Raw genomic sequence first — 26,929 nt, forward strand, 5'->3', positions numbered from 1 at the left:
TGGGCCTCCAGTGGTGTCGGATTTGGAACAGAAACGTTATAGGTCATGGTGCTCATTAAGGATCGCTGGCTAAAGAACACTAGTGTCCATCAAAATTCATTCATCTGTTGAAGCCTGTTCTTCCTCTTCTCCAAAAACAGCAGGTTATGTAAATTGTGACAAAAATGCCAAACCGCTCAATTTACATAACCTGGTCGGATCAACGCAGCTCGTGCTAAGTTGACATCATTTGGAAACAATAACATTTTGCAATTATATTTTAGGAGTATGTGTGCTTGCCAAAGGAACCCACACTTCCACCAAGCGTTTTAACATGTACCAGGGGAAATGGCTCCTTTAAGAAAATCTTAAAAAACAATAAGAAAATAGATTTTCTTTTTTGTAAGCATTTGAATTCCACGTCTGCACCTCTTCCAAACAGGCAGTGGCACTGGCAGTGATAACAACGTGGAACCGTGAAAGTGGCTCAAATGTAAGAGACAGCCTATAATGAGTTATTAGGCGCTTACTTCCTCATTAATATCTCCAGTACAACAACGTGTCCCACTGCCACCCACACGTTCTTTCATGCTGCTGTTTCTGTAGGGAGGCAGACAAACAAAAATGGATAAGTATGTTTTTTAGACTATATGAGCGATGAAGTAGCTTTGTGTTTTAAGGTTTAAGAGACATCTTTGTAGAAAAGTTAAGATTTTTTTTTTGCAGCAAAAACCTTGATGCACATCTGATTTGAAGTTTTTATTACAGACGGAAAGACACAACCATGGCCGTGTGCTGTACATTACTTCTAATGTCGCACAGCACCAACGTTTTCAGTCTACAAACATATCACAGCTAGTCTCTGGAAGTGAGTGAATATTGGCTACGAACAGAACTGTGAGGTGGTTCAACAAACCCACAACAGAAGGGGAAATTACCTTAAAAAAACCATCATCAAAGCTCAGGGTGACAATAAAATGTTCTGTACAGTATTCAAGGGGAAAACACTTTTTTAATTTAATATAAACCCTGGGCCTAGAGTCTTCTGGAGGATTTGTTGGTTTTACTTTACTTACTTTACTTTAAAAGTTTAACTGCAGAATTCCCCCCGTGTGATTGACAGTTTCCAAACTTTCCACAAAAATAGAAGGAAAAGAAAATCACACAACGAAATAGGTCCTTCAAGATTTCTACAGCATTAGCTCCTGCACATTTTCAACTAAGTCAATACTATTTATCAAAACACCGAAGTCAGGAAATGCATACAAACACGGACATGAACTTCCTCAGCACATGACCTTGACAGTTGTGGAAAATATCCATGTCACACACGCTGCATGACGATCCAATGTATTTACTTCAATGTGGATGTTTAATTGAAGTGTCAGAATATTGAAATTAAACATAGAATTAAACAATAGCTGGCCCTCATTTGCTGCACACCGTCTGCAGAGAAAATTAGTTTGACTCAAGGTATCGGCTGTTGAATTCTGACTGTTTAAATACAAGATCATAAGATTAGAAAAACAAACTGATTACAGTTGAACAAAACATACAGGCTTCAAACAGACAATTAGAAGGCGTAGAAAGATGGCGTGTTGGTCATGGCATGAACAGCTTGAGATCCACCAACAAGATTAAATGACAGATAAACCAGACACAGGAAAAACTGAGGAACTTCTCTGGCTTGCCAGTGTGACATGGCCTCCGCCCTCATCTCTTCAGCATCCTCCCTACTGCTCTCCATCCCCCAAGGGCTCCTTCTTTTCAGCCACCAGTTCAACTGCTTCTGGAGCTCCGTCTCCACTCTCAGGGAGCTCCCTCTCCTCCCCGTCTTCCTTCTCCTTCCTCTCTCCTCCCTCCTCCTCCTCCGGCTGCTGCTGCTGCTGCTGCTCCTCCTGATCCATGTCGAGCTCTTCAAAGGACGAGCCGCTGCCCACAGACTCGTTCGAGTCTCTGTCGCTGTGGTCCCTGTGCTTAATGTCTTCATTTGCATCCATTACGTCCCTCAGAGGCAGGGATGAGGCCAGGGAGGCGGCCGTGGAGGCAGCCAAGGAAGTCTCTCTGCTGTCCCAGGGTACGCCGCCACTCACTGAGCTCACGTCACTGTGGGAATCCGCTCCTGGAGCAAAACAGGAGAAAGACACAGGTAAAATGAGCTCTATGACAAATTCTTGTGCAAAATAAAAATATATGATTGGAGCTTGGTTTTCTATGAGATCATTTGTTGGTTGGGGAGTGTAAAGAAATCAGGATTGGATTAATTTCAGAGTTTGAATACAATGGTAAATGCAACCCCTTTATGTTCATAGATCACTGGCTTGGACTTACTAGAAGAGAAACTATATCAAATTCAAGCCACGTGCGGACAAACTGAGATAGGTGCAGTGTTTCCACTTATGGATACTTGTGAAGCAGCCAGAGACCACAAGAAACATCTGAAGAGAAATTCAAGGAGAAACATGATATTTATTTTACACTGTGGAGAGATCTATCACCAAGTGTTTTCTGTGTGAAGGAATCAAAGGTAACTGGAGCCTACAGCCATGCTGGCAGCTCCAGGCTGGAGCCTACTTATACCCAGCTCTGCTTTGAGATAAATGCTATCCTCAGCATACTCACGGTGAGGATGCTAACTGGCTGATCTTAAATTCATCATCTTAATTAGCGTGCTAACATTTGACTTGGGCTGATCGGAATATCATTAGTTTTGTCAGATATAAAGTATAAAGTAGAGAATTGTGACATTTTGACCTGATGGTTTTAGCGATCATCCTCTCGGGACATCAACAGGTCGATTTGCATGACAAATGAAAATATATTTGACTTATAACTTTATACGTGCAACCCATGTGGACATCATGAGGATCCATCCTCTGGGAAGCATGAATGTCCTGGACAAAATTCTGTACCAATCCATCGAGTATGTATTTGATTAATTCTCAGGAAAGTGAAGAACTCTGGTGAGGCTCGAGGAAAAGCCAGGGATCAAACAGGTCATTAGGATCTATCCTTTGACTGTCTATACAACCAAAGTGGTGGAGCCATTGACCGGCATTGCTCTCCCTTAAGCCATATACAAACAACATTAGGTAACATTTACATTATGCTTTGTCTCAAAGCTCATGAAAGGTGATGTATGGAGGTGCAGATATGTGCGTATCAGTTACATCCTTTCTTTCCTCATTCAAAGATGAGAAACAAGATGTCGGTGCTATAAATCTTCTAAGTCACTTAAAACTCTCTGTATCGTTTTGAATAATTTTGAATTAATACTTTATAATAATGACCTACACCACTTCCTTCAGCTTGAACCAGGTTATTAAAGCTTGTATGCTACGGCTGAGCCAGATTAGAAAAGATTAAAGATCTTTTAAATTAAGTCACAGACCACGGACCAACATGTTGGTCACATCACTAGCACCTAATTATTTCCTGTATTGTGGCTCGGTGCAGCGTGACTATATTTTGAGGGGAGGGAACGTTCACATAATACATATCTGAAATCATCAGAAACGTCCATTAGCTTAATTGGTGGCGATCCCTGCACCCACATCATCAGCTTGCTAATGCTTTCAGTCTAAACCTGATTCTAATTGGCCTTTGATCTGTGATTCTCTGTGACCCAGCAGCCTTTCATTTTCCCCGGCTACTGATATTCTTCGGTGTTCGTGCTTCAGCCGTGCAGAAGATAACGTTGTAATCTGCACACATGTGATTAGGAACAGTAATTGCAGGGAAAGCCAAAAGTATGAAACATTTACAAGAAAGTGGAAATATGTTCAACAGTAGCGCTGCTCAATAAAACAATATCAATAATTACTGCAGTATCATTTTCATCACTAGCAGTATAACAAAAGTCCATCATATATCAGTGTTATATTTAAAAATGCATTCTGGTAGCACAGTTTGGGAGTAGAACAATCGTTGATCTGCCTCAGATGTGTTAAATGTTTTGCTGTTTATCAAGTGTCTGACATTCTTAACCATATTGTCCAGAGCTATTCATCAATCAAACAAACGGTTCACAAAATCAAAAGCACTGTGTGGTGGGTTGAAAGATTTAAATCCACTGGAGTAGAAGAACAGAGAAAAGTACATTTTTAAGTTAAAGTAAAAAAAAAGATGCACATCACACCTCCCACCTACGCAGCTGAATTCTCAGAGAGCTTTTCACAGTTGAACTCACAGAGGAGAATTAGGAGGAGGAAGAAAAGAAGTTGTGAAGAAAATTAAGTCAAAAGCCACATCTATAAAATATCTTATGTTTTTCAACAGTGTATTTAAAAACAGGTCAAGCAGTGATCAAGTTGAAATAAATGACCGAAAAAAACCAACACTCTTTCATTCTATAAATCTAAGTTATTCCAAGTTATGAGTGTTCTCATGTTATACACTGAAGCTTTTCATTTTTTTAGCATGGACATAATACATCTTATTTTGCTAAAAAACAAACGGCCTTGATAAAAAATATGTCTTCCACAAATAAAATCTGACTTGACTCGACTTGACTACCCCACAGGACACTGAAACATTATTGTCCAATCCATTTTCCTGCTGCTTTCACACTCACCATAAATCTCATCCACACATCAAAGTGTGTTTGCACTAAATGTGTCACCGGGGACCCAAATACAATAAACACAGAGTCTCTGAGCTCAAGACTAAGGTCAGGGTTTCTTTTCATTCATTCCAAGCTCAGTACAACTCAGCAATCTAATTATCACATCCAGCAGATATAATCCTGTTTGCGGCGCTGAATGTAATACATGGAAAGTCCATTAAGGTTATTTATATGATGTATTTTCGGGCCTGTTGATTAGCAAACAGGTCCAAACAGAGCTGCTGGGAACAGACTTCATTGAAAGAGGTCCAGTGTGAATGTGGAAATGTACATAGATGAAGATTATCATTTATATTTCCTTTGTATGTTGCAGGAAAAGTAGCTTTCCACAGGGATTTATCTTATAATACAGGGATTTTAGCAGGAAATAATGGGTCTATTTAGGGTAATTGGGTGGACAGCACCCCCAAGGATCAGCCTCAACACACTGGACAACTTTTAAACCCTTTCCAACTGCAATCCAGTCCTGAAATTGGTACCCTGGTTGAAGGCAGCTGTGTCTCTAAAAGTCCTTTAGATAACATTTGCCTAAATTAGCTGCTAAATTGGGCCCATTGGGATTATTAGCAGAGAATCAAGGTCTTGCTTTTCAAACTATTTAAAACAGAAGAGTTTTTTTTATTTTTTTATAAAGAAGGTAATTAAACAGACAGGGCTGAGGCACTGAGAGTTTGGAGAATCAGAGTGTGAGTGGGTGGTGAGAAAAGTGTGACAGGAAATGCATAGAACCAAAGAAATGTGAATGTATTTGAAAGAAAATGAGATATATAACCATCTGTTACTGTTTAATATAAATTTTTAAGAATAATCCACTTTGAGATTAAAAGGGAGCCCTAATTGTGAGTGCACAAGTAGAACAAGATGAATTAAATCATTTTAGGTGAATTAAAAGGAGCTCATGTCAAAACTCAATCAATCAAAAATAAGGTGCAAAAAGTGATAGAAATATGGTATCAGTGTTTGTTTCGTTGAGCATAAATGAGCCCTTAAGTGGACGTTTAAGTAAAGTGCTTTATGATTGCATGGCTTACTTGCTTCAACTGTTGCTGTAGCACTTTTGTACTTAACATTTATTGATGTGCCAACTTTTCTACATAAGCCAAGTGTAAAACCTTCAATGTCTCATCTTAGTCACTCATGTCAGGGCATGAATCAAAGCCGATTAATTAAAACAAAGCCAATTCTGCTAATGACTGACTTTCTACTATTCTCTCACTTTTATTAAGCTTTGTTATATAACGCTGTGTCATTATACAGCGTGAAACAGAACAGTTGTGTAAAAGAAACATTAAATTTGCTTATAAATGACCATGTTTTTTAGGGTTGTCCTGTACCTTAGCTGACTCCAACCAGTCCCTGTGGCTTACAGTGATGAAGTGAGGATTTATCATTGGTATAAATGGTATAAAAATGGCCTGCTTTATACTGAGGCTGGTTTGTGTCCTCAAAGGATTAACAAGCTTTTCGCAGCACATGCAGTGGTTGCTGTGATCACCAGATTATCATAAAGGTGTTTTCAGTTTGTTTGAGTGTTTACCGCCTCGCTCGGCTGTGGTGGTGGAAGCGTTTCAGTTGTTGCAAAATCGTGACATAAAGATTTTAATTGCGGTGATTATAATTTCCGTGTTGGCCTCTCATGCTACTGGATTATTTGTTAATGTGGACTGTTCCGACCAAGACAAAAGGGATCTTAGATCATCTGTGCATCAAGTTTGTCTCCAGGTTTCAAACAGAGACTGATTGTCAAGATAGATCACATTACAGCTCTCCAAAAGTGAAGCCAATTCATGTTGACGGCTGTTAGGCAAATATGTAAGAGAGTATAGAGAATCATCACACTTGATCACACTTCTCCATTTTTCAAAATGTCTGCCATAGACCACTATTTCAGATCGATTTTTAATATATACATCAAGATGGCGTTCTTTTTAAGATGAAGGCCATGATTCTCATGACAATTTTAATTAAATTCAGTTGCGAACTCTAGTCTGATACAGATGATCTCGGCTGACAGATCATACATTATTAGGTTTTCCAGATTCTATCAAATCTGGGAAACTCAATCCCCTCTTCCGAAAGCACAATATCTCCTGTTGTTGTTACACAGATGACACTCAGCTATACCTCCCTTATCACAATGGGGATAATTCTAACAACTGACTTTGTTGCACAACTGTCTCCAGGATAAGGAAATATTGGATATAATTTAACAGTCTTCAGATGAATAATAGCAACACCAATGTGGTCCTGTTTCAGTGATTAATTTAGGGCCTCTGGCATCTTACCTCCATCCAGAGTCCAAAAATCTTGGCGTCATTTTTGACCCAGCCTTGAAATTTGATAAACATATTACCATGGCTGTGAAATGTTGTTGGCTAAACTCTGAATTTTCCTCTCTTTTTAATGATCTGAAGATTGTCTCAAATGCCTTAATTTCCTCATGGCTGGATGCCTGAAATTTTGGGCATTAGCCAGTCCTCCCTGTCTCATTAGCAGCCGGTACAGCTGCTGCTAGACTGCTAACTGGCACTTTATTGTACCTCACTTTGGTCAACTGTTTTTTTTAAGGTGCTTTATAAATAAACTCTACTTGAAAAGTGGAAGGCAATCTCCCGCTGCCGCGGAGGGATTTCCACAGACAGTTTTCTACTGTCAGAAAAAAACTTAGCTCCACTGATTGATCCATCGCTAATTAAAAGAGCTTGGCTTGAGACCATACACACTCTTGGCTTTATAGAGTCAACTCCCTGCTAGTGGTTCCTGAGCACAGAAATCCATGTAAAAGACCAGTTTTCACCTGGAGTTTGTATCAGAGAGATTTTTCATGTTGTACAGTTTTAACTTTTTCAGCTTCTTACTTGTAGAAAAGTATTTTATCTTCTTCTCGGCTGGTGTAAAGTCCAGCGGCGTGTTTTCGACCTCGGGACACTTGTCATTATTTTGTTGTTTTGAGATTGAACAAATAAAAAACTGCAACTCGTCACAAGTCTTAATTTCTTTACCCACAGGATGACATCACATCCTGTAAACATCTGAGTCATATCTGATGCACTTTGATGTTTTAACCCTTAATCCACAGAACTATGAGTAATAATAATAAAAAAAATACAATTTCTAAAATTTTTAGGACTGCAAAGCAGCACTGGGCGGGCCCGAGCCCATGCATTTTGAAGTGTTGCATGCGTTTTGCCTTAAAAAAAAGATAATAAATAGTTGTGCAAGACATAAAGTTTCCTTTGATCTAGGAAGACTGAAATTAAAGGATTCATGGTCCATGGAACATCGTGTTTTAATGGCGTGTAATCAAACTTTGACGCCACGCCACGGTCACACCGTGTGATTAAAAAAAAATCCGTCAGTCAGTTTTTATCTCCATCTTGTTGTGATGACACTCATCTCAATTTGAAGTTGATTCGATGAAAACCCTGGTACAAGTGTATCAAAGAAAAAATGTGGAATATGGCCAAAATGGCCACTAAATACAAAATAGCAGGCTTCCTGTTTTGTTTTTCCAATTGCATCGAAAGACCTTTTTGTTTGTCTGGTCATGATACACCTGTGTATTGATTTTTTGAAGATCGGTCAATGAGAACACCTTCCGGGGGTCTCGGGCTGTCTCGGGGGGCACCGTTGAGCCATTTTGCGACGCCCATTGAAAATTCCTTCAGAATACGTAAATTTTCCCCACTTTCTAACTTTCTGCAAATTTTGGTAAGAAGTTGAGCATGTTAAAGCCCTCAAAAAGCAAATTTATTTGCCTGAATAATAATAAGAAAGAATAATAATCCTTACAATTTCAATAGGGTCTCACCAGACACCTTTGATGTCTGTGCTCGGGCCCTAATTAGCAATAATTCAAAAACGCAGATATACTTGCAATGACTTAGCAGCACTGCACACAAAGAGATTTGCCTTATTGTCTTTATAATAACTGTGCATACTGTTAGTTATATTCCTTCAGCTGAAACTAAATCTTATTCAGCATAAAGCATCGAACAAAACTTTGATCTTGATACGTCAGAATAGTTAAATAGTTGTATCAAAGCCGAATAAACAGAGGTCTGAACTCTGACGAAAGCAACACATGACAATAAGAAATTATTTTACTCTTGGAACGTCATTTGTGTTTCAACCTCTAAAGTTTCTTCTCAGCTCTTGTGAACAATAAAGTGACTCTGGGTGTAAAGTGTTTAAAAAGCAGCATAAGCAGAATCATACACAACTTTAAATGGCTCCTAAAACTTAGGTGCAGTGTTTTTGTAGCCAGTCGTCTGCCTTGTTGTGCCAAAGCCTGTTTACCAAACACTCTTCAGTATCATTTGAGGACACAAAAACCACAACTTTATTCATTGTGATGGTCTCAAATTCAATTTACACAACTATATAATAACATTTTGGATATTGCAGTAAAGAAGGAATTTTGAGAAGAAGAAGAAGAAGAAGAAGAAGAAGGAACACTTATCTTATTACCTCTGCCAAGGATGTTAGGTTTTCACTTTATCAGTAAGTTAGCAGGATATCACCAAAACTACTGGACGGATTACAATGAAACTTGGTGGAAGGATGCGCCATGAGTCACGAAAGTAAGCTATTGAACTATGGTGTGGATCAAAATTTATGTTTTTAATGTGAGAATTTTGTCTCACTTACTCTGCAGAGTGACAGAGTTTGTCGCAGAAATCCTTAAACCTAAGGTGGTAGCAGGGTTGCACATGAACGAATGCTGCTCTCACACACACAACAGATTCCAAGTGACAGTTATACAGACTAAATAGTAAAAGACAACTTTCTCGTGTGAGAGAGAGAGAACTGCATTGCATGCCACTTGTGGATATGCAACTCACAACTACAGCTGAAACTATAGATGATAGTGGGAGAGTTAGAGTTATTACATACAAATACAATACATCTTTTTTTGGTTCATTATGAAACTATGGCGACCCACCACAATCTAGAGGATTAATGGAAACGCTGTTTTAACATGGCGAGATAGGGCATTAGCCTTGGTGAGGATATTCCCTCTCAGAGTGCCTGTCTAGTTGTTGAAACAAAGTGGAGACCTCAGGTTACCACTGTGCCAGGCTGCTGTTATAACAAATATAGTCTTTTAAAAGTGTATTCATACACAAAGCAAAGCAGATTTTCACACTGCATCTTTCACGTTTATTTGACTTATTCGATTTTTTCCCCCCCGATGTACTGATCCACCTTAGATACAAGGGTTCTGCCAATGGATGCAACAAACCTTGTCTGTGTAAGTCTGTGTTTGTCTGTTTGTGTGGCAGCTCCTCTTTTTTTGACTCCTTTGTCCTCTTGTGTCTTTATATTTATGAAGCAGATTCATCAAACCTTGCGATCCCATCGATTATTTTCACAAGTTGAAACACCTTTAGGCAAATTTGCATTTAATTACATCTTTAGATTGACTTCATCAACAGTCACCCTCTAAAATTCACTTTGCATTCTGTCTGAACGCACAGTAAAACTACACCTTTACATTTGTATTATTTCGGTGTAAATAATTAATAAAAGAGATATACCATTATAATTATTAAGCATAGTTACTGGTGGATGTGTCTTTGAACATTGGAGACGACCAGACCAGCTGCTTTACCCTGCTTCCAGTCTTAATGATAAGCTCAGCTAATTAGCTCTGTCTCTCTACTGTGGCTCCACAGACACAGGGATGTGTGTTGTACCAATCTCATCTCAACATCAAACCACTGATAACACAAGGTTTAAGGGACATATTTTCTTGAACTTCAACCTATGGATATTTTTAGAAGTTATCTAGTCAGAAATTATGTTGTTATTTGATTTCCTGGGAGGGCAGTGATGGTTTTTTAAAGAAAACAATGAAATCAACAAAGGATTTGAGAGAGAGAGAGAGAGAGAGAGAGAGAGAGAGAGAGTATTTAAGTGTAATTTACACTTCTTGTAATTATAAAACATGTACCATCAGCTTAATTTAATCTGAATTACTAACTGTTTTCCAGCACTTAACTTCTTTGTTACTTACTTCCTCATTTGTTAGAAAGGCGAGCAATAATCTAAACTTTGTCTCGGTCTGCTGATGCTGACAATCTAATTTAAAGTTGCAAATAGCCTTGACTCTCAGTTCAGCAGAAAGCCAGAGGCTCTACATCAGACAATCGTGCTGCGTCTCTCTGGAGAATAACCTCTACCTGTCATAGGTGGCACCACTCTGCTTGGATGGTGACTGCAATCTAAACATGCCAAAAGCTGTTAACATGTACAGCTCAGAGTCAGATCCCCTTCCTGATACGTCCTCCACATCCAAGCTGGGTTTACAAGAGATGCCATGTGATCTAAGCGCGAGGAAGACAGCATCTGATGTAAATCAACCCACCTGCACCCACTCTGTCCCATCAACCAGAGCCATTTACTTTCGCTGGTGATTTGTCCAATGACAAAGTCAATATTGCCAGGGGCCTCAACCTATAGGTGCAGCAAAGAGTAATTGCAGCAAGAGGGCATTGCGCTTGAAGACACATACTTGCAGTGACAGAACCATTACAGAGTCTCGTATATCGTATGTCCTCAGTGATCAGGGGCAGGAGGGGAGTCACTGCGGCGGCTGACTAAATAAAACCTGCCACAAGCTGAAGTTTCAGCAAAGCAGAAAACTGTCTCTATCACAATTAGATAACTAAATGAAATAACACAAAAAAACAACTGACATATCGTAAATCGGTTCTTTTTAAGCTTCAGTGTTCAGTGAAAAATGTATATTTCTTTTATCATCATCGTTCTTCACCGGAGTTGTATTTTTTTCTTCTTTATGGGCTCAACACTAACAAAAGTGTTGGGTTGGATTGAATAAAACATTACCTGTTATGTCAGTTCCTCTGTCCTCGTCGGAGTCCTCTTCTTTCACATCTGTTTTGACCTCCTCCTTCATCTCTGGAACAAAGAAGTCTGTCTGGCGGGAGAGTGGAACCATGTAGTTGATGACATCTGACCCACAGATCTCAATAACTGGGAAGGCACACAGCTTCCTGTCCTGTGACAGAAAAGACAAAGGAAGAGAGAAAGGAAAGTTAAATATACATGATCAAATAGTGAATCCTGCAACTTTTGTTCTGTGTGTGCTTGAGAGTATAGTTCACACAAAAACTTTAAGAGCTTTACATCTATTCAACCATTATGCCACTTTTTCTTTGCAGTGTTAATCCCAGCTTACATTGGGTGAAAGGAGGGGCTCACCTGGACACAGCCAACACACAGAGACAAACTACCATTTTCTCACATACACACCTATGGACAATTTGGAGTCTACAGTTAACCTTCTCAATCTGCATGTCCTGGTACCTGGAGGAAACCCGCACTTACACAGGGAGAATATGCAAACTCCACACAGAAAGACCCCAGGCAAACTGGGATTCAAACCAATAACCTGCAATGATTTTTTTCATTCAGTTATTGGAAGCCGACAGAAGTTTCTGGACCAGAACATATAGACATTGACATTTTTTGCTCTTGCTTCAAACTGCAGCTAAAGGTTGAAATGAAAATAAGGAAAACTTGAATACCTAGTGTTGCTCTTAGATGGTCAGACTGCCTCAGACGAGCAGAAAACATCAGAGATATGTAGCCTTAAAATGTCTCCACTTTGCTGACATAACACTATGTCTCTGACATATTAATATGATTACCCATGTGAGTCCATTAAAGCTACATTAACATGCACATCTATGTGTCTACATCGGCACTCTCCAGTGGTGTGTGTAGAAAGTGAAGAGTTTATAAATATTATACAATATTTTCTCTAAAGAGGACATTAGCCTTGCATAATTTTGCTTCATGCTTTCATATGGTTCTCAAGGGATTGCAGGGAAGTGAGCTCTCCAGTGGGGCCATCAGAGTACAGCTGCAGGAGGCCTGGGTGAGCTGCATGGGCCACTTTCATGAATGATTGGCTGCAGAGTGATAGATTAATGTTTTATCGTAGGACACTGTGCTGGATATTTGAGTAAAGTAGCTTTACAGTATAGTTTCAACTAAAATCAGTGCCAAAGCCCATTCAAATCAAACAGCTCCCAAGTCACTAATAGAGTTGTATGAAATGTCCTTTTTTTGTTCTGCTTTCCTTTGTTGGACATGATAACAGATCGATCACACACTTTATCCACACAATATAATTTAATTGTAATCTTAATGCTCACACTGGCCTGCTCCTCGCTGTGTGAACAGTCTCAGATTTCATATATCTCCAGTCCCTTAATTGTTGCCATGATGGCTGCACGACGGCTATTTGCAGGAGCAATAAACATGTTGGATGGTCCGACGGCAGTCACCAGACTCATTTTCCTGTGGGTCAGTGTGATCGGGGCTGACTGATTGGTTTTAATCTAATCCTCTTCAAAATTAGATGGTAGGAGGTGGCATGAATCACCTGGCTGCTACACACAGGGGTTCCAGCCCCGGGGCTACCTATGCAAATGAGTACCCATCTCTTTGAACCCGCTCCAATAATGAGCAAGGAAATCGAGACAAAGGCAGTTCACTATACCATAGTGAATTACACACACACGCATTCACACACACATCCCTGAGGGATAGTGTCACCGATCAGAGAAAGAAACGAGCATTTGAGAAATATGCGAGTGCTCACACAGTGCATGTGTGCGTTTATGAAAGATCTGCCTTGTTAAAACACACCATCAGCCACAGAGATGGGGCTCACATTGAAATCTCCCTCATATTATTGCTGGTGGAAATGAAAACGTGAATGTTGCGCAGCACTCCAGGAAAGCATGAGACCTCACTCTATTATATATGTAGATTTTTGCTTTGGGCACAGGAAATGACACTGGGCATTTTTCTACCAACTCAAACCGTGTGGTTGTAGCCTGAGGTAGTTGGACCTACTTTGACATCGCTGTGAGAAGCCGAGCAGGCCATCCAAGGGACAACATTTTGGGTGACTGTTTTATGCATCAGTCTGGTGCATGCTGTCAGAGATTTGGTTCACAGTATTCCCCTGTGATAAAAATGTATTTAGTCTAGACTTGATACACATTAAATAAACTTGAAAAAAAGGTAAAGGTGCATTTTTTTTAGTTCGTACTTGTGTCTTATTGTTTATGGTATATTGACTGATGCATTAGGCAATTTTCCTATGAATAGTGGATGTTTGATTTTTATTACCTTTTCCACTTGACACCCTTGTTAGGGACATATGGCCATAGACTCATTGAAAACGTCTCCACCTCCTCCCACTATCCAGCAATTAAGTCAAAATATCCCAAGTACGAATTCTGCCATCTTGCGCATTTATTCAGATTAAAGTACCAATACAGGAAAGTAAAACTACGTTAACACATGAAAAAGTCCACCTTTGAGAAAACTCTTTCTTTAAAACGTGTACTTTGACTTTATAGTTTTGTCCATCAACTAACTTAGAGGAGGTGGGGCTCATGACCTATGCTGCAGCCAGCCACCAGGTAGCGATCTAGACACTGTAATAACAGTGAGAATGCATGAAACTAATAATTAGAAAAACTCATAAACTGTGTAAAGATGGATGACAAGACAGCTCCATCAAAGTGATGCTAGACATATTTTAGCATAATCCCATAATATGGGATCTCCACTGTCCTGTGATTCATGGCAGGAGCTGTAAACGTATTCCAGTGTCAAGTGGAGTTAAAACCATTGCACCTTCTAACCAGACTCTAAACTGAAACATTTATTATATTGCTTCTCCCCACAGGTACTTTCCTAATTCTTAATCTGCCAGTATATTCTTCATTTCAGTTCCGTTTTCTTCTAAAATCAGACAGTTGGTCTTTGATGTATTTCAAAGAACTCTGTGAGTCCACTTGGGAATATCAGGTTGTTCCTCGTCACTCCCTCTGTTGTTAACAGGAATTGCTTCAAAGGAGATGCTGCATCCTTTTTCCCACCCAAGGGCTTTAATATAAGAAAATGTATAGACTTAATGCGCAGGTACATAGCATAGAATTATTAATTGAAAAAACTGTGTTGCAAAATGACAAATCAATTTATTATAATTCACCTCTGAGGAAAGGTGTACTTAAGGTGGCACTCTAAACACCAGAGGTGGCTATTTCCTTCATCTGGGGCCGCCAGTTATTTATGTGTTGAATAATTTATTTTAATGGACTGTTTCACTGACCAGTTTCCATATTTCCTCCCACCAGGGATATGGATAAAGAAATAGCAAAAATATTAACTCTCCTGTTGTAATCAATAATCAATCCTGTCTTGAGTGTATCATTGTATGACGATCAAGATATTCCATTTGCTCCCAGTCCCATTTACTGGTCTGTACCTCCTCATCTGCTCTCTGATTGGGTGCCTTCAATTTCCCCTTAGCGTATCACAGGGTCAACATGCATCAACTTTACCTGCGTCTGTGTCTGGACGCTGCTGGGAATGAACAGTTCTCTTCTGCAGGGGTTTCAAGTTTCAATTTTAATTTGTCATATGCATTCGTCACAGGGTCAAGAGTACAATGGTAGGTGTAGGACAATAATAAACCAGTCCACTCAGCAATGCAATAGTTATATAAAAGCAAGGTAAAAAGAGCTCACTATATAAAAAGTCAAATACAATACAATTTACATTTAAAGGCGCAGTGTGACATTAAGTTGCCAATGAAGTAACAACACATATGTAGATGAGACTGAAAGGTCTACAAACAGGTCATGTGTTTCCTTCCTGCTGCGTCAAGAGTAGACTCAAAATTTATCATCATCACAACCGCACTTATTCTCTCTAAAGACCGATTCATCTTCCTGACCAAGGAACCAGCAGTTGGTCTCAACACCACTAAACTGACAGATTCCAAAGACCCTCACCTCTTCCTAACCTTAACACACCAGTTCTACAAAATAGGTCACCATTAGTCTTAGCCTTTCTTTCTCCGATATGCAACCTCACTCTTAATAATTAAGGACCTTGCAGCACTGAACTTTTGTCCGTTAAAAATTGTACATTCAGAATGTTGGAGTGGTTGATGAAAAACAAGTGTTATGGTTCCTTTGCAAAATAACACTCATTTTAAATACTTTTGCAAATCTCATTGTGATTATTTTGAAGAGGATATTTCCACACCTGAGGTCCTGCACTGCAGAGGACTGAAGACTCAATACTGTAATAGGTTACAGGTTCTCAAGGAAGGAGAGCATACAACTAGAAAAATACAACAGCATAGAGCTTGGTTAGAATGAAAAACCTAAACCATGACAATGAGCACTAGTTGACACCCCCCCTCAGTTTTCTTTGAGTTATATGACAATGAAAACTGTGTTACAACAGAAATTTGTACAAATCAGTCAGTCAGTGGCCTTGCTCTACCCTATAACGAGTTTACTTCTTAACCTTCATCTGCATTTGTCTGTTTGTGAGTTAGCAGGATAACGCAAAAAACATTGAACCAATTTCCATGAAAGAAGAGGGGCATGATCTGAAGGAAGAGCCCATTCAATTTTTGGAGTGGATCCGGTAGATCTAGGATTTTTTTCTACTCACTTTCTTGTATCCGAGTCCCAACCTGAACAGATGTATTTGTCTGTATTTAGTCATAGTCATAGCGTAGCCAATTTGTAACAGGAAGTAAGTCTTGAATGATAACTTTTATTCGATTTACATTTTCACGTTGTGGTCTTCACTGGTTAGCGTGGACCATAGCGCATGATTAGAGGGAGTGGCTTATTACAGCACGACAGACACAGGAAGTGAGAAATACCTGCTTAGCCCAAAACGCACACAAAAACAGTGCAGTTTCGCCTGGTCCGTTTCAGCTTGTTGCTCCGCGGCCGCAGCTAGCCCCAACATGCCCAATGTGAGGGTCCGCACATGCTACTTGCAGCCCTAGTTTATTTTGGTTTTGCTGGTTGCATTTGGTCATTTGTGAGAATGTAGCCTTCCTCAAAGAACAAATCTGCTTTACCGGAACATTTGATTATAAATATTTTCAGGTACTTCATTTGCTAATTAGCCATAAATTCAAATTCGAGGTTTCAGGTTTTGAAACCCTACAGCCTTTTCCTCAGACTAAAAAAACTTAATTGACATAAATATATTTTACAGATCTGCACAAAGAAAACGGTGTGAATGTAGCCAGCTGCGACACTGTCATTTAATGGCATAGATGACACAGGTTCAACCATCAGTTTCTGCCTAAGTGCCCTTCACCTAGACAATGCATCTCTTCTGTCCCCAAGGAGCTACTCTACAAAGGACCTTTTACCTCCTTTAGATAGGAAGATAGACACAAGCAGTAATTTCCTACTAATCAATAAAAGCATCACATTGCTCTAATATTATTGCTCTCAGAGCTACCTCTTGGGAAAAGTATAACTGCAACTGTAACAATCAAGGTTCATAATCTTTATTTGTCTTCCCAGCAGGAGAGAGTCGAAACCAGAAATGCCTTTGACCGATCCAACTAAATAAAACCAGACTTATATACTTTACTGAGAAAAGAAAAGCAATTCAAAGCCCAAAGCCCAAAGCGCAAAACAAAACCAGCAGACAATGTTCTGCTCTTTTATCGTGTCAAATACCTTATAGGATTTTACTATCAATAAAGCAATTAGGTAAGTGCCAAGTTCATTAGGGTTTGATGTAAACAGAAGATGGTGTACATCAGGATTGATTGACAAATAAAGCGTGCACTGTGAATGTGTGTGCATGTGTTTGTGTGATTGTGTGTGTAGGGATAGTTGAGGGATGCAAAATCAGACAGCTATAGGGGAGGAATCTCATGGGGCTTTATAGTGTCTGTTACCACTCTAGCAGCTGCACTGTGAGCATCCCTGCTCCAATAGAAATACCAATAAGAGGAAAGTAAATATAGATAACAACACCCCTGGAGCTTGATTTACTCGCTTAACTAACTCAAACGCATAAACATAGGCATAGAGCAACTGGGTCATAACTACAGCAGAAGAGAGCGATGCTGACACTGTACATATTCTTACAGCCTTTCAAAAAAACAAGAGATCTGATTGTCTTGAAAGATAAGACATCGCTCTTTTCATGTCTCATCTCTCGGTTCACTGTTGTGTACGTTGAGACAGGCGACGTTGGGGAATCTCATTCACAAGAGGACAACAGCTTCAAAGTCGAGTAAAACCACAACAAATATCAAAGGATCTGATTGGAGATCGACTCAGACAGAGGGGACATTTTAACTCTGTATTGGCATGGATAAAACGTTGCATTGTGTAAACTAAAGGTTGGTTGTGCTACTGGTAATGTACTCTGTATCCTTTATCCTTTTCACCATTTTCATTCCTTAGGTTTTCTTTATTAACTGTACCCATAAGATTTTGAAGGTTTTCCTCATATTTGGAAAAAAAAAGAGAATAAACTGTTTAACAAAATTGTTCAGCAACCATACATGCAGCAAACAATTGCACAATATAAATATTTAACTAAATATCTAACCAATGTCTATAATGACAACAAGCTAAAGATTGATTTTATTTCAAATAAATCAGCATTTTCTAGAACTGAAAAAAATGTGAGTAGGGAAAGGCTGACGATCAGTTCTTTCAACTAGAAACTCACCGTACTCCCTCTGTATTCATTATCCTTTCCACCAGCACATAAATCTCAGCTGGAAGCAGCAGGTCCTGTGGAGTTCTCCAGGAGACGTTGGAGGGTATTCTAGTAAATTCAGAATATTGCTCACTTAAATAAGTAGGCAGACTGAGGAGAACTGTAACGCTTCTCGTCCCTTCTACATCTTTGTCGTCACAGATTCGTCGGTAGCCTGAGCAACATCTCTACCAAAAAAGGAAATTCCTGTAACATCTCTTAGTGCAAAGGAAAATTCCGATGCTACCAAGAAAACCACAGCCAAATACAATGTCACTGACACTGACAGGAAATATGAATTTATTGACCCAAATTGGATGATTTTCATTTGAATTATACACAGTGTTTACACTTCATGTGAATATAATAGGATTAATCCAATTTCCGTAGATGTATCTGGTAAATATGTTTTGATAGCACCTTATTTAAAAAAACGGATATGGTCACATGTGTATCCGAACTTGGATTAGTTACATCATATGTAGTGTGTTTGGGAATAACTCAGATTTCATAGCCTCTCTTCAGGTCAGACTTCAATGCTACAGAAGTTGTCTTTTAGAAAAGTTTCAAAGCATTTACCATACAAATCAGAATCACCCTACAGGTCAGAATCATAGAGGTCAGAATACAAGTGCCCTTAACATTTTGGGGGAACTGTTTTTTTGCAAGAATATGGAAATAGTTTTCCTAAAGAACGCATGGAGAAGAAGATGAAAGGCAGCTTGAGGGAGTGCGCACACACCTACAAATTTAATTACAACCCTATACAATGGAACGATCACAGGCTGATCTCAAAGTACCTTAAAGACATTCAGGGGGAGGATTTCTCCTCTAAACATTCCATCATTTAAAGTAACTACTGATCCTCAGACCGAAATAAGCTGTTGTCCTGCCAGCAGAGAGAATCAGTGACAGCACATCTCCCCTCCCCCTCAGGGAAGAGACATGAGATATGGCTGAGGAGCAGTGGTGAATAATGAAAGGCAGACACAACAATCATTCAGTCGCATATTTGCAGTGACAGCCTACAGCAAGCATGGACCCTACAGCAAGATGAAGAAAGACCCAGGCCCGCCGCAGTCGGTGTAAGCCACTTCATCACAAAGGGTTATGTACAGATCCATATACAAAAGAAAATACGGACACACACATCTATTTATAGGTGGATGATGTCTCACCCTAGTCCCAAGGCAGACAAAAGGAAAATTAATACAAAAGCTGGCCGACTCATGGTGAAAATTGGTGACAGTCCCCTGAGTTCTCTCTACCTCCCCTGGTCTATTTACTCCCATTGCACTATTACAGCCACACAGTCCATCCTCTCACACCCCCCCATAACAGCTTCTTCCCCTTCCTATCTGTGGAGACAGACACAAATTCAACTTCACACCTCAGCAGAGGTGTCCAATTCAGACTGTCCCTCACCGCCACACACTTCCCCAGAACACAGTGTTTTTCAATATGGCTATTTTCCGCATCGGTCTCAGCAAGCCCGGGCCTCCTCACCCCATTCTTCCTTGCATGCCCTGGTGGAAGTGTGCGAAGACGGCTGTGGGAGGAGGCAGAGGATATCTGAGGACTGAAGATGGAGCCAGATAAGCGGAAGGCAGGACAATGGGTTTGTTGCAGCCTCTCCATGCACCCGTGCAATCAATAAGCAGAAACACTTGATGAGCTACATGTATAGTGACTCTGTCAGCAGCTGCTGTGGTCTCCAGAGGTCCTCCACAATTGATCTGGTGAGCTGGCTGAGAGGAAATAATAGCAGCTAGTCTCCCAACTGTGGATTATGAACTCCCTCCACTTCCTTTCCCATCTTCATCACCTGTTAATGAACTTGGAAGAAGATAAAAAACAATAGATCAGGCTAATTGATACTGAAACTTTGATACTACGTTTCACAATCTATGGGGCTGAGCAAGTAAGACAACATAAATATGTGTACTCAAATACAATTTAATGCTTGCACAATAAATCAGGTTAATGTTGGAAATGAAAAAATAGTTATCAGATTTGTACTCTACTCCTGACCACATTTCAATCATGCTATGGCACTGAGGCTCTACTTACAGCAATGAGGGTCTAACCTCTGTTGGTTCACCACTTTGATTCACATTGAACCATCAATTGCCATGAAATGTTATACAGACGTTTGTTTTTCTCTGAGAATGAATCCTACTGACTTGGTGAGCAACTGACTCCTTTAGCATCACCATGAGTTTGATGCTTTAGTTTTTTAGGAGGATCGATAGCCTTGAACATTTAATCCCTTTCCCCTTCTTATCGTTTAATGACATGTAGTTAAAAGAACTATTTCTTTAAACTATACCGAGGTGTGAAATCTGGCCTTTTTAAAGATTCTGTTATCCTGGGTAAAATAAAGCGCAACTGAGAGTAATGAGCTTTCACCACATTGTCAAGACTTCCCTTCACATGAAAACTTTTTTCTCTAATATGGTAAATGGTCTGTATATATAAAGCAGTTTTCTAGAGTAGCACCACTTTTTCTATGAGGGGCCATTCTGTATTCAACCATCTGGTTGGAGGACGACCGCTCTACCCCTCAGCCACAGCCGCCCCTTTTAACACACTTTAGAAAGCAATTTGTGTCCTAGTTCAGAAGTTACTGGCTGTGTTAACAACATTTCTCTTGATACTTCACTGAATTTAAAAAACCTTAAATTCTCATTTTCACGATGCTTATGAAATCATGTTACTGTAGAGTAACAACAATTACCAGTTTATGTGAGTCCATGTAAACATAAGTAGAGCTCACCCAAATTTATATTTAGCCTTTAAACTGCAGAAACTTTAATGTTCCTAAAGTAAACACTCACTAACAAATGAAACAGTAGCTCACAGTAGCTGTAAGATAATCCTCTGCAAACTGATTCAACAGAAAGCACACAAGGACATTAAAGAGAGCATTGGATTGGTTTGCAGTCAATTAGTCCTGGCTATTAAAGCCTCAAAATCCAGGGAACCACTGCATGACAAGCAGGATATGGAAATACATGAATATAAATGGTGATTAATTTTAAACAGGCAGACAGATTCCCACATCTAATTGAGATTTTAATCTGAGAGTCTAATGTTAGGGATATTCACATCTCTATTCTAATGAGATACACTTATGAGCAGGGGATGTGGACAGTGGCAGTGTGATGGAGAGAGACATGGACTATCTATTACTTTCTCCTGCAGGCCTCCCGTGTTTCGAGCACCTTCAATATGCCAAATGATAAGTCTCTGCACACCGCTTCACTTTCTTTGCACTAGTAAACCTGGAGGCATTAATCTCATACTCATATAATGTATTTTAACAGCTGTATGCTACTAATCCTGTATATAAGTAGTTACTATTACTACTGTTGTAAGGCCTATAGCTAGTATTGAAATTGGCAGCCCGAGTGCCCCCCTCAAAACTGAAATCTTCCATACAGTACACATCACTGTTTTTTTCCAGTGTGAAATATTGCCAAGTTACTGACAGTTTAGCTAGCTCTGGTACCAGTAATCACTTCTTTTTCACAGCTCCAAAAACAACTAACCACTTGCAATCTAACGCAATTGCTGTTCTATAAGAAGTTATTTCCAGGGAAAGATAATTGCAGATATGGTGACACTAAAATAATCTAAAGGCGTGGTATCTGATCCGTTAATAGATTTGTGTACTCGCCAATGCCAAACCTAACATATTCTGCAGTAACAGAGGCATTTTCGATGCTGTGTCCATATCAGAACATCTCTGTTTCTGACCTGTCAATTGAATGGGCCTTAATTCTATTAGTGGCATTTTGGTAGGTTTCAGAGGTGAAATGCAGCTCCGACCAAAACAAAAACAAAATTGAAAAAAGTGTAGAAGTTCTATGAGTTCTATGTTTTATGAGTTCTACGAATTTGCAAGAATTGGCTTGAGGGAAAAAATGACAAAAAGGACATGTTAAAACAAATAACTGTTCCTTAAAGAAAAAAACTCCACAGAACTGAAAAGAAGTAATGAGTGGTGAAAATCATTCATCCCACACATCTCCATTCATTATCAATGAGCAGAAACAGACTTGTGTTAATCAGGCTTCGCTTCATCTATTATCCTCACCAAGTCCCTGTCAGTGTGACCTCCTCAGAGCTCGAGAAATCAGCCAACCTCTATAAATAAACCAAGGGTACCTTTCCTTGGGATTCACACAGGAAGAGGGCACACACCAGCCTATGACACAGATGTGGCCATGGTGCGCACACCAAATTGAATGCAACTGAAAGGAATACACTACAAAGGGCTAAAAAACTCCTTAAACCCATTTTTTTTTGGAAATTAAATACAATAACTGTTTGTTTCAAATAAGTAATTGATGCCAGTTTTCTTTCTGTTGCACAATTACATACAATAGCCTGAAATGTTTTTTATATTTGGTAACCCCGGCTCCTTGACCATAAACAAATGTGGGTTTGATTTTGTTTTCCTGATCCCTGCTCTTCATACCCTCGCGTGGGCACGTGGATGATTGACAAGCCCTAAGAACAGAACACTAAGATCTCAAAATCCTCTCCATGGATGAGAACTCAACATGGCATATCAACTCAACGAAACAGTCTATAGAGCTGAATTAAGAACTGGAAAAGAGAACCGAAGCTAATACATTTCACAAGTGCTGCCATGTTATGTTGATCATCAAACGGATCCACACAGCCTTGAAAATGTACAAAGAAAGTCAAGACAGAGGAGCCTCACGATTAGTCTGATTCACAGCAAGTGCTTGAAAACCAGTTTTCTGTCCCTTAGGCCAAAAATGACAAAAAAATAATCTCCCATGTGATGGGTGTGAAGATCAGAGTTGTGGAGCTGGACAGGATATTTAAATAACTTGCCATCATATCTACCAAATAAGAAGCTCATGTTAAAGCAACACTTTGCAACTTTTGTACCTTAAAATCTCAGCTGTAATAGGGAGAATGTTGCTGCTTTCATTCCCATTCCTCACCCTTAAAGCCTGTTCTGTTTGAAGCCTCCACTGCATGCGTGCGAGTCCTGTTTAAGTCTTTACTGATTTACTGACTGCTCGCAGACCAAGTCTTCCTGTATCTGAGTTACATAATAGAAGTGTCTTCAAATTGTACCATAAAACAGACAGTGACAAATATATTGTCAACAAAATGACAATTGTGAGTAATGCATGGCTGCGGGTTATGAAACAACAAATGTGACTCAGAGAGATTACATTAAATGATGTGGAGTCTATATTAAAAACCTAAATACGGTCCAAAGGAGACAAACTTTGAGTTGAAACACAAAGCTGAATGAAAGCCATGCCTCAAAAGTATGATGATAATTTCAAGCTGCTCACACCACAATCTCAATTCTGACTATGAGCTAATGTGACAACCATCATACTACATAGTCTTCAAAGCAATGGACCCAGTGGCTAATAGCAGTTTAATTGTGTTGGAATCTTTTAATTAACCCCCTTAAACTGCACATACAGCAAAAAGAGCGCTGATGGAGAAAGCAGAATAAATTCCACTTCCACAATCAATGCAAGATGAACACAGACATGAGAACAGGAAACTGGAATTGTTCATCCGACTAATGGCATGGGTTTAAGAGGTACCAAAGACAACAATTTGTTTTAGCTTAACGCCTCCATCCCCAAAGACCAGTGGGGAAAAAACCACAGGGATGGACGATCCAGTGTCAGCTACAAAACAGAAGCTGTTGGGTCCGGGCTAAAGTCGCCACAGTCCTGCTGCTGTCCACGCAGCAAGAGCCATGTTTAAAACCACAGGCCACCCTCCATTAAAGCTCTGTCAGCATGGCACAACGGCAGCCTAATGGTTACAATTAACAATCCCTTCTGCTGACAGAGCTCCTATCTGAATGTCCCCACTGTGCTCCTCTCCGCCTGATCACGCTCTAATGACTGTGTTTTATGGTTACAGCAGAAAAACGAAGCCCGGACTCAAAGACAAAGCAGGACTGAAGAATACAGGATGTACACATTTTTAGGAGGACAAAAGGGGAAAAGAGAAAGTGGGACGTAAGTTAAAGTGAGAGGATAAACAGTGGATCTGATATGTTGTGCACGTTTACGTTATTTGAAAACTCTGAGAGGAAACACTTCAGCCAATTCAGTTTTATGGGTTTGATAAACTCAAGCAATATCTTAAACCAAGACTGCAGGATGAAAGTACTTTTAACAACAACTTGAACAAAAGCCATGTTTTATTATGTTTTCCCTGCTTTGAGGAAGTAAATCCCAGAGAACAGGGACACCCATGAGAGCTGAGAATAAGGGCAGTAAACACCAGCTTTATGTTGTTTGTTTCATTCCTTCTTCTTCAGGCAGGTTTTTAGAGGTTATTTTAAAATCTTCTGAAAATACAACACTGTTCTTTTGTAATATTTTTTCATTTTAATATGTTGCCATCGAGAATGATGAAGAAAAATGTTTGGCTTTTGATCCGACAGCTTTAGTGATTAACATATTCTGAATAACACTTCTATGGATATTGGCAATCAGAAGCAGACAGACCATCTGGAAGAGTGGGAGTTTTCCTGGTGGGCCGGTCGGCCAGTGGGATGGTGATGAGTTGAGCAACACCGATATAAATGAGGGGAAAGAAAATATATCCTTTTGTTTGACTCTACTTAGGTCTGACCGGCTGGCTCCATACAGATGTAATTCTGGCAGAGATTAAACTCACATCTCTGGAGTGCAACCTTTTTCTTCTGCCAACTTCAGTGGATGCATTTTGCATCTAGAAACATCCAGCTGACAAGGAAAGACTGGTGAGATCAGCGTACAGATGCGCTCGGACTGCGTAGTACTATACTAACGTTGATAATGTCAGATTTAGTCATTTATACACTATTACCAAAAATTTAACAGTAAAAGCTTGTTCTCTTTTCAAATTAAATGGATTTTTATCCTTTTATGCATATAAACTGAAAGCAGCAACTTATGGCCTTATTTTGGCCTTTTCAGTTTAGTCTGAATCAAAATATCAGGTGTGACAGATCCGGAGCAATGGACCAACATTTCCTCTGACCAAAATAAACCATGGTTCAGATCATTTGCAAGGTGAGACATTTTTTTCTTGATAGTTCGAACTCTGACACCAATTGCAGGAAGTTGAGACAACATTAAAGAGTAGAAGGGGAAAAAGAAGCAGAAGCAGCTTGCAGGATTGCTTTTCGTCTTCACCTCTATTATGTTTGAATGCGAGGAAGTTCATATCGCTGGGAGTAATACCCCGATGATATCACACTACAAAATTGCAAAGTGAACCTGTTCATTAATTTTCTCTATTCAAATGGAAAGACTACTTTCTTTCTGCACACCTTGTCATAAAGAGTTTGTGAATACAAAAGCTGAGTTGACAACACGCCGTCGTCAGATGCACTGGACCTAACTACCCATTAATTAGCTTCACTTTATCTGCAGCTGTCAGGGAGTTTAGATAATGCATTATTTTAAATGTCTGAATCATCATGTTTTTCATATATATTTGTATCATCATCATGTTTAATATATAAAGGAATAAAAAATATTTTGCATATGTTCACTCAATAATCCCTAATGAAAAGCAGACTGTAAACAAACAAAGACATGTCGTGTTGATATATAAACTTTGCAATGACAACTGAAATTTCTCTCAGGTGCCTCACATTTCTCTTGATCATCTTTGAAGTGGAACGTCATCTGGCACTGTCATCCCTGAACACAAAGCAATCTCCGTCCAGACTGGTCTCATTTGTGGTTCCCCAATGGGAGAGTGAGCTACCAAATCCTATCAGAGCAGAGCAGGGGCGTGCTTCTCTGTCTTTTACAATCTCTTAAGATGTATCTCCTCCTACAGCATCTACTGTAACGTCCTGTTACATGTTACCTGTGCATAAATCATTCATATTAAAGCTTTTCTTTTGTCATTACTGTACTTTACCTAAACTCTTTTGTTGAAAGAGCATGTCACTCTGCTCCATGGGGTACATAAGTCAGGGCCTGTCCTTCCTTCTACAGCCCATTCAATTCAGCCACACCTCACTGAGTCTGAATTACTATTCAAATAACTAACAAAACCCTCATCAGAAAAGGCCTGTGTTAAAGCAGAACCCCTCTGTTAGACTGTATATTTCATTGCTTTCCACCATTATTTCTGTCCATCAAACCAAAGTGTCTCTAAAATTACTGTCACCACTGTCCACCTCTGATACCTACTATTATGGGCTGTATTTGAAGGTAAAATGTAAACCGCTAATACTATCTGTCACTCTTAGCTCACTTCCCTGAGTTTAGGTCCTTTAAATTCCTTCCAGACACTAAAGCCAATTGACACTTTGTTATTACAATGCATTCTTCTCCTCCGTGATCTCCAAAATAGTGTTGAAATCTTCCTCAGGATCCGTCTCTGAGGAAAGAACCAGCATTCCTACCGGCGTCTTGTCACGGCAGCTTTTCTACAACATTAACCAAACAATAAAACTACTGGAACTGCCAGGGGCACAACAATTGTCGGTTGCCTCTTTAAAAATAGGTTAAAATAATATAATTGATGATGCTGCTGCATCATATTTAATAACAAAAGTATTAAGTCGTCTGTCAAAAAGCCAGTTTGCCATCACTTACTACTAGCCTGGAGACACAGTGACACTGATTAGATGGCTATTTGTCCATTAAGTGCAGTGCTGTTGCATTTGATATGGCTGACATTTTCAGTTTGGACCTTTACTTT

General features: G+C 39.6%; 1 protein-coding gene across 1 annotated transcript in view; it reads right to left on the reverse strand.

Moving 5' to 3' along the window:
* Nucleotides 1–725: 725 nt before the first annotated feature.
* Nucleotides 726–26,929, reverse strand: part of tex264a (testis expressed 264, ER-phagy receptor a) — a 66,756-nt gene continuing 40,552 nt past the window's right edge. Inside the window, exons 3-4 of the mRNA XM_061069139.1 lie at nt 11,456–11,627; nt 726–2,101 (exon numbers count right to left, since the gene is read on the reverse strand). Coding sequence (XP_060925122.1) covers nt 1,713–2,101; nt 11,456–11,627 — 561 coding nt within the window. The 3' untranslated portion in view covers nt 726–1,712. The remainder of the gene's footprint in view (nt 2,102–11,455; nt 11,628–26,929) is intronic.

The sequence above is a fragment of the Limanda limanda genome, chromosome 4, assembly GCF_963576545.1.
Source record: "Limanda limanda chromosome 4, fLimLim1.1, whole genome shotgun sequence".
NCBI lineage: Eukaryota > Metazoa > Chordata > Actinopteri > Pleuronectiformes > Pleuronectidae > Limanda > Limanda limanda.